The 8,937-nt window shown below is 51.1% G+C and overlaps 1 protein-coding gene across 1 annotated transcript; it reads right to left on the bottom strand.

Moving 5' to 3' along the window:
- Positions 1-1,015: 1,015 nt before the first annotated feature.
- Positions 1,016-2,464, bottom strand: ASCL2 (achaete-scute family bHLH transcription factor 2). Its single transcript, XM_041481114.1, has 3 exons — positions 2,421-2,464; positions 1,601-1,666; positions 1,016-1,481 (listed from the first exon to the last, which is right to left on the bottom strand). The coding sequence occupies exons 1-3, from the start codon at positions 2,462-2,464 to the stop codon at positions 1,016-1,018; spliced, it is 576 nt and encodes a 191-aa protein (XP_041337048.1).
- Between the last annotated feature and the right edge of the window lie 6,473 nt (positions 2,465-8,937).

The raw sequence follows: 8,937 nt of genomic DNA, 5'->3' as shown, positions 1-8,937 counted from the left end.
TCCCCTCTCCCACCCCTTCAGGCCACAGTTAAGTCACTTTGGGCAATTCTGGCAAATACACACATCTTACAGCCCGGAAGCCATTTATAAATAGATTTTTATTTATAAAGTCAATTTACATAAAATATGATACTCTCTTAAAAACTGCATATGTACAACATAAGAAATCCTAGCAAGTGCATACAAAAATGCCTTCAATACATTTTTTTTTTAAAACTTCAGTTTTCAGAGAGGTGGACCTTCACACCAGGCAAACTCAGACACCACGTTAAAACACAACATAAGTTTACAGTCTTCTACCAAAGTGTTTGGAGAGAATAATTAAAAAAAAACCCCAAACAAACATCTTTGCATCTATAACGGGTATGTTCCCAAAACATTCCAGCTGGTAGTGTTCAAGAACAAGTGGATAGGACATGCTAAAAATAGAACCACCTCATCCCTTTTCTCTAAGGTTTGTTGTACAAAAATAAGTCTTCATACACCAGTGTCCCTATAGGCAGTTCAAGTTACATATAAAATAGAATCTGACATGATAAAAAATTCCCTCCCCCTCCAGAAATAAGGAAGCATCAAGTGTTGCTAATGTCCTTTTTTTTTTTTTTTTTTTCCCTTTTCCACCCCTCCAAAGCAACACCAGACAGCAGCGGCGGGGGAAAGCAGCTTCGCTCGGGCATCCTCTCCGTGGGTCGGCAGCTCCCGGCGGGCAGGCGGAGCCGCTGTCGCCGCGCAAGGAGCGGGACCCCGCAGTCAACTACCCCATTGCACTTTCCACAACCAGAAGACGACGGCTGAACCCGGCGAGAAAAGCAGGCAGCGGGGCCAGGCCGGGGTGGAGGTCGGTACTTTCGGGGGATGATGCTGCCGCCGAGACCGCGGGCGCCGATGTGCTGCGGGCTGAGCGCGGCTGCGGAGAGACGTGAGGAGAGCCCCGGTGGGTTCGTGCCGCGCTGCCCCGAGCGCCGGGGGAGGAAGCGGGGCCCCGTCCCTCCGCTGCCCCTCACCTCCCGCCGCGTCAGTAGCTCCCCAGCCAGCTGGTGAAGTCCAGCAGCTCCCGCTCCTCGGGGCTGAGCGCCGCGTCGTAGCCGCTCTCCTCGGAGGAGCACGGCGAGCCGGGCGCGGAGGAGGCGAAGGAGGGAGAAGCGGAGGAGTAGCCGCCGCCGCCGCCAACTTCCCCGACGGCCACCCGCCCGCGGCCGTCGGGGAAAGAGGCGGCGGCGTCGTGCTCGTCGAGGAGCCGCTGCAGGGCGCGGATGTACTCGACGGCGGAGCGGAGGGTCTCCACCTTGCTCATCTTCTTGCTGGCGGCGCCGTGCGGGACGTGCTGGCGGAGGGCGGCGAAGCCCAGGTTGACGAGCCGCACGCGGTTGCGCTCCCGCTCGTTCCGACGGGCCACGGCGGCCGCCGCCGCCGCCCCGGTGCCCGGCAGGGCGGCGAAGGCCAGGCGGCGCTTGCAGCGCAGCAGCTCGGGGGTTTTTTCCCTTCCCCCCCAAAAAAAAAAAAAAATTCAAAACTAAATTTAAAGCGAGACAAAGGAGGCGGGGGTGGGCAGCGCGGGGCAGTTCACCCCCATGCCCGTGCTCTCCCGCCGCCGCTCCGCGCCTCTGCGGCGCGTCCCGCTGCCGGCCGGCCCCTTATCAACGCGCCGCCGCCGCCGCCGCCGCCGCTCGCGGGCCCCCGCACACACACACACACACACACACACACACACACACACACACACACACACACACACACACACACACACACACACACACACACACACACACACACACACACACACACACACACACACACACCGCCGTCCGCGGCCCTGCTGCAACCCTCCCCTCAAATCACCGCCCCTGCCCTGGCAGTTTTTAACATTTTATTTTAATTTAGTTTTTTATTATTACTCGAGGGTGGGGCCGCACTCTCGCCCCGCCTCCCCCACACCTCACGGCGGGCACTCCGGAGCAGCCGGCAGTCCCCGCTGCCCCAGGTGAGGCGGAGGCCCCGGGTCCTGTCCCTTCAGGTGTGCCACCAGCCCGGCCCCTGCCCACACCGGGCACCCCGCCGGTGCCGCTGCGCGGAAGGCGGTGGCCCGGCAGCGCGGCTGCTGCCAGGGCTTTCCCTGCGGAGCGCGGAATGCCCGCACCTGGCCGCCGGTCGGTGCTTGCCTGACAGAGAGACGGGACACACCGCGGCTCTGCTTTGGTACACCCGCCAAAAATGCATAATAACAAATATTTGCAGTAATAGCGTGGGTCGTCTTGCCAATGCTGTTCTCCACAGACCAGCTTTTTGGGCTTCAATGGGAGTTTCAAGGATAAAGGCATGGAGGCAAGAAGGAAAATGAAAAGCTCTTGTAGCTTGGGGGTTGCAGCCCCGCTTCCCTCTGCCATGCCAAGCAATCCTCCTTGGCTCTCCATCAAGCAAACCTTTCTTCCAGCTCCAGTGGGAAGAGCAGCTGGGTAAGGTGCATTCTGATAGCTGGGAGGACAAAGGAGCTTCCCCTTGCAGTCCTGGGAACTTGTGGGAAGAAATAACTTGCATGGTGTTTTGCTAAATAAACAAGATGGATGGAGGGGTAGCTACATGAACCCACTGCCCTGGGGCTGTGTTCACTCTCAGCTTCAGCACAGCTTCAGGACGTGCTGTCTTCAGGGCTTTGCTCCTACCTCGCCTTTAAAAAAAAAAAAAAAGAAGAAGAAAAAAATCCAATGGTGTGAGGCAGTTCAGTTACGGGGCTTCACTTTTTAGGGGCGAACATAACCCAATGTCAGGAAAATGCTCCAAGCTGGTGTCTTTGAGACCAGCTTGGTGGTGGGGATGTGTCATCACATGGACAGGTGCCAGCAAGACTCTGCAGCACGATTTGGATATCAAAGGATCTGTATTCCCCTGGCTGCCTGAACCACGCTGCTGCTGGTGCTCAAGTGTATCTAAGCCAAAAATGGTAGTTCAAAGAGCTATCCATGATTCCTTGATGTAACACAGAGGGATCTTTTTTTGTACCTGTGTGGGGTATTTAGGGAGCAGCAAGGCTCCGTTATGTTGAAAGAGAAATATTTTCCCTGGGGATTGGTTGCAATGGCAGTGGCTTGAAGGAACTAACCCCACTGCAGTGTCACAGGCAGCCGAGCTGAAATTCTTGACAGTAAGGATCCTGTGAGCGCTTTGATTTTCTGGTAGTCAAACACTCAGGAGCCTTAGCACCAAATTCTGAGACATTCTTGGCTGTGCTGTAGACCTGGGGGCAAAGCAATGAGCGGCCCTACAGCTTCTCTGAAGGACTTGACCCGGGAGGAGCAGCTCATGGCATGCAGCGCAGGCAGGAGCGTTTTTCCTGGTGGATTCCCAGCAGTGCAGGGGAGCTGCCTGTGCATTGTTGGGAGTGCACAGGTTGCTTGCTCGGCTCAGGCCATGTCATGCACTTGTCTCCAGCATCTGCAGAAGTGCCCTGGCTGGAGCAAGGGGCTTCCCTTGTGCTCGCTGGCGGACGTAGCTTAGGAGCATGACTTCAGTGGAGTAATAATGATGTTCTTTTATTACCTCGTCTCTAATTTCTGCTGAAAAGCTTTCACACAGGAAAGGGGAAGCTACTGCCCTTGAAACTTTTCAAGAGAAAGCCTCCTGTATTGAAGTGCCACACTCAAGAGTAATAACTGGATTTTTATCATACAAAAATAGCTACAGGGAATTTTTTTCATTAATAACGCACACCAGTAAACCCAGTCTCAAGGGAGAGCATGCAGCCTTCTGCCACAGAGATTCTACACTTAGCTCAGGGATGGGCTTGATTTGTCCAAATTGGCTTCATGGCTGCTGATGTTTCCAGCCAGATGTGGCCATCGGATCTGGGTCTGAGCACAACACACAGCAAGTGCTTATGCTTTCCTAGCAGTGCAGCTGGCTTCCCAACAGTCTGCAGGAAGGTAGGTGGGTAGGTACATCTTGTACTCAGAAAATGCAATCTCCTTTGAAATCTCTTTATAAAGTTAATGACTATGTAAGGATCCCGTAGAACAAGACATCATTAAACACTGTCTGTGTTCACAATCAACTTCCTGATCATAATCTGAGGAGAGAGCATCCAGCAATGTGCTACCCATCCCCAGATAGTGGGGAGAAGAAATTCTCCTCTCCTGGAGCAGGTAAGGCAAAATGCTAACTGCATGGTTGGTGTGGACATCTTTTAGCTCCATGTAGCTTCAGCCAGTGTGCTGTAAGGTGGCCAAACGATGCTCAGGGAGAAGGGAAAAGGCCCCTGGAAAGGGCCTCTACACTACATGTTAGTTCTTGCACCTGCCAAAGGTGAGAGCAAAGTGCTGCCCCTGGCTTGGCACATGTGTCAGCAGCAAGGCTGCAGGTGGGGTGCTGGCTCAGTCCTGGTGCCACCCATGCATTACAGCCAGCTGACATGAGATTTTTAGGGTATTTTACCAAAACTTTGAGGACTTCAGTGGAAAGCAATGGAGGTCCAGTTGCAATAAAGCTTGAGAGGGTGAATGTGAGAAATAAAGGATGATAGGCAGTTAAGCAGCCCTGTTCTTGGTGAGCCCATTTAGCAGGCTGGGCTGTGCTCACTCTGGTTCTGCCAGGAGCAGGGCTACACGGGGCAGGGCTCGCATTGTCTCTTCAGGTCTGTCACCTGCACAGCTGGCTCCTGGGCAGTTATCGTTTGCAATTAGATAGCATGTGAAAAAGAAAAATTAATTTAACTTGACCAGAGCACTGTGCTTTAGAGCTACGAGCACGGTTCTTTCAGTGGAGAAAGAAGTTCATTTAAGTTTATTCTTTGAAGGGAGCTCCCTGTCTCCAGCTTATGCTCTTTTCCAATGTAATCTTTCTCTGGCTTGATGAACTATTTTTAATAACTCTTCTGACACTTTATTTGCTCACCTATAATAATTTCAAATTGCCTTGGAATCACTAGAGAATTTCTGAGACACATTTTGAAAATAATAAGTAAAGAAGTGCTTTGGAAATATTATGATTTCTCTCTGGTTTTGTGTCTTCCAAGGCAGTCTCCAGCCAGCCTTGTTTCTATTCACAGTGGAGTTGTATGGTGCATCTGAAGCTTGGCAAAGCCCAGCACCCCCCCCTTTCCTCCTCTCTTTCCTTTCTTGAAAAGAGATGGCCCCGGGTTTAAAAGTTGATTTTTAGCTTTGATTGTGTGTATGTGCTATATGAATGCTAAGCAGCCTTTACAATGCATCCTTGTGATGTGCCCGGGAAGGCAGAGGCAGGCTGTGAGGTCTGCCTGGCCTCCCATCATCCCTACGGCTGCGGTGCGGTTTGATATGGACATGTTTTATTTACGAGCGAGCTTTAGGGTGAACCCAGCCGTGTTACGGGCAGTAGCTGAGGGACCGAATGGGCTGAGCCACTGACACTTGTAAATCTGACACATTTGGAGCTGCTTTCTGCTGTGGAGGAGAGGTGTTTTCCCCAGTGGTGCTGTGGGCTGGAAAAGGAGGAGGCTTCTGAGAGGCAGCAGAGACCTGCACAGGTGTGTCCTGCCTGGATGATGGGTGTAGTTTTGGCTCCTGGGTGACATCCTTCTTCTTGCTTCCAGCCCATCCTTTCTCAGGATGAATAGCAGTGCCCCAAAGCGAAGGGGGAAGTTTCTCTTCCCTGCTGCATTGACAGAGTTCAAGCAGCTGAGACTGGGGTGCTGCTGTTCCATCACTGGTGACTGCACTTGATGGAGTGAGAGCCAGAGTGGATGTCAAGAAAGCATCAGTACGAATTCAGCCTCTTCTTCTCCATTTGTGTTTAGTGTCCCAAGTTCATCCCATGAAGCATTGACACATGAAATTCCCAGCTCTTTCAGAACATCTCTCTGACAGAGTGGGCATCATTTCCCTCCAGCTCAGAAGAGGGTTGGGAGTTTATGGCTTTGAAAAAAAATATGATCTGGCTTTGTTCCCTTCCCTTCTGGATGAGATGGCAACATCCCTCTGAGACCCATGCAGCTGGGGATGAGGTTTTTTGTAACAGAAATCTGCAGGCTGCCACAAGGCTAGAAAGAGAGCACCTGTGCTCCCTGGGGTATTTTCAGACTCACTACTATCTTTCCACGCTCCAGCTGATAACCAGAGATAAGGTTATCAGACAGGAGCTGTGGTCACCTGTGCTTTTTGCACTGCTTTTGGGAGTGATAAGTTGGGTTCTTGCAAAGAGAATCAATCGATGAAACCTGCCAGGGTGGGCGGCAGGCTGAGTCTTGCTGGAAAAGCCATGCTGACATCCAGCCTGCATGCTGGCTGTGAGGGTGGTTCCCTGGCATGCCACCAGCCCTACCTCTCTTCCCACTGGGATGAAGTTGAGGGGACACCCTGCTTCTCACCTCTCTGGGCAGAGAGGTACGTGTGTGCCTGCTGAGGCAGGTGTGTGCCAACAACTGGGCACCGAGAGGAAGTTTAATCCCATAGAAAGTGAAGTATTGCACAGATTGCCTTGTTGATGGGCACAGGTAGGATGAGCACACAGAGTCCCCTGTTCTCCCTTCAGCAGTGCCCTTCCATGTGCCAAATGTGCACTGATGCTCCTGCTTTCTTTTGGGTGAGGGAGTGACTTTCCTTTTGGCTTTTGTGAATGTGAGGCAGCAACTCTTTTTGCTGTTGTTATTTTTTGTGATGTTAGAAATCCACATATGCTGTGCCCCCAAGAGGAAACTTTCAAGGCATACCTGTATGGGATAGAGGGTAAGAGAGAGGAAAAAGAAACAGCAGAAAATCCCTCCACCCCTTAGCCCAGCAGGCAGAGCAGTTAGTGGAGGGTGGGCACAAAGGCAGACACCAAGCACTGCAGGTGGGAGAAGCATCAGAAGACATGGTCAAGCTATTCAGGAATAGTAATTTTCAACCAAAACAGAGGAAGGAGCTGTTTAAACACAGGACTTTGAAGTTACAGACCTGTTTTCAGAGCTCTGTGAGAGTACCCGTTTTTATGGCTGGAGAGAAAAGGAGGCAGGACATCTTTTGTGGGAAAACTAGCAGCCCTTGCAAGGAGTGTAGATGACAATTTCGGAACCTCTCAGGTGGACATGAGGTGAGGTGCGAGGTTTCTGCAGGAACTGCATGGAACTGGGGAGGGGAATGCCCTTCAGAAAGCCCACGTCGATTATCTCGCCCTTCGGGAAAGGGTTCCGCTGGCCTGTGGGGACCTCTAGTGTGAGACTTGGCTTCGCACAGGTCTCTGCGGTGGCAGGTGTTTAGGACTGGGGAAGGAAGTGGGATCCAGGGGGAAACGGAGACGGACTCCATGTTTTGTTTCCCTGTCCGCCGCTGTGAAACAGGATCTGGGTGTGCTCAGGGCAGGTGACACGGTGACTGTCGCTCCTGGCTGGGCTGACGTGGCTTGTTACACACAGAGCTGTGCTCGTACTTTCTTGCAGCCCTTCCAGATTTAACCTGTAACTCCACTGGTGGGTCAGTTCTGTTATTTTTGTACCAGGGATCCTTCCTCTTGAAAATGCAGGTGACAACACCCCCATTTGTCGTCTAGTGCCAGAAGAAGTGATGGGTGCCCACAGTTCTGAATTCTGACGCAATCCTAACTCTGACAGTGTCTTATAAGGCATTTTCCACACCGGGTCTGTTCCCAGGGGTCTAGCTCCTAAATGTTGGTGGCTTGGCATTAGCTGCCTCACCAGCCTGTTGTCCTCTCCCCAGTGCCCTCCTGCCCTGCTGTCTGTCCATTGGTTTTCCTCAGATGGTCTCCAGCTGGTGGCCAGGGGAGGACGGTCTCTGTCTGCACATAGGTACCTTAGTGCCTTCTCCTGGACATCAGGGCAGGGACCCATGGGCCATGGGAATACCTGGTTTTGGCACTGGCTGTGGCAGCTCTCACTGGTGTTGGGGAGGCTGCGACCAAGATGATCTGCAAGAAAGCTTGCAAGAAAGCTAGTGATGTAGTCAGAAAATCATAATATGCTTTTTCCCGTGCTCACGGCTTTGTGCAACTTGCTTTCTCTTCTCTTTGCTTTACAAAATGCATCTTCCTTCCTTTTTTCACTCCTCTCCTCCACCTGCTTTGTCATCTTCCTGTTACTGCAGTTACTGTTGTGGGATTGTTTTACTTTTTCACTCCCTTTGCCACCTGACAGGAGTGCAATTATTCACCTGTTCTCCATCAGTCTAGTTCCAAAAGTAAGGATAATTAAGGCACTCAGTCATTCAGGCTCACTTTGGCCAGATCCTTCTTGAGACTTATTTGCAATTTACTTTTAAGAAATATTCATTCAGGAGACAGCTGGTTTTGAAGAAATCACCTGAGTCTTCTGCAGCCACAGGTCCATGGAGTCTTCAGTGCTAGGAGAGGGGAAAGGAAGAGTTAAAATGTCCATGGACAGTGAGGGTCTCCTGAGCAGGTTATATGACCATTTTCCTGCATAAAATACTACCAAATGTGTTTTTTCCCTTATCTGCAAATGCAAGTTCTAATAGAAGCTCAGCCAAAGGTTATTGCCATGTGGTGCTTTTACATGGGGAGAGAAGACTCTTACATAGATCTGTTTGGGGGGGAGGGGTTTAATATCTTCTTTAAAAAATAGGTTTTTTTTTTTAAACAGTGTTTTACTAGATGTTTTTACAAAATATTATTTATATATATTATGAAAAAAATGTTATGGACAATGTTCATTAAGCAAAACTGCATCCCAGTGAAAGTCAAAATTGGGATATTTTGACCCTGACTCTTGACTAATCAGTTTAATTCTTTTTTAAAGGACCTTTGCTCCAAACTCCATGAAAGGTTGTTTTTCTGTATGCCTTTCCTTCTTCCCCAGCTGGCTGTGTGGGAGCTGACAGCAGCTAACTGAGGGCCTGTGCAGAAGGTGACTGCCCTAAAGAGGATTTAATAATCAGGCAGGAGGAGGTGCATCAGCACGTGGTGGGGACTCCACTTCCTGAGAGGCCCCACTGTGGCCATGCCTCCATTTGGTGGAAA

This window comes from Pyrgilauda ruficollis, unplaced genomic scaffold, assembly GCF_017590135.1.
Source record: "Pyrgilauda ruficollis isolate IOZ18807 unplaced genomic scaffold, ASM1759013v1 scaffold55, whole genome shotgun sequence".
Taxonomy (NCBI): domain Eukaryota; kingdom Metazoa; phylum Chordata; class Aves; order Passeriformes; family Passeridae; genus Pyrgilauda; species Pyrgilauda ruficollis.
This window is presented reverse-complemented; position numbering and strand designations above follow the sequence as displayed.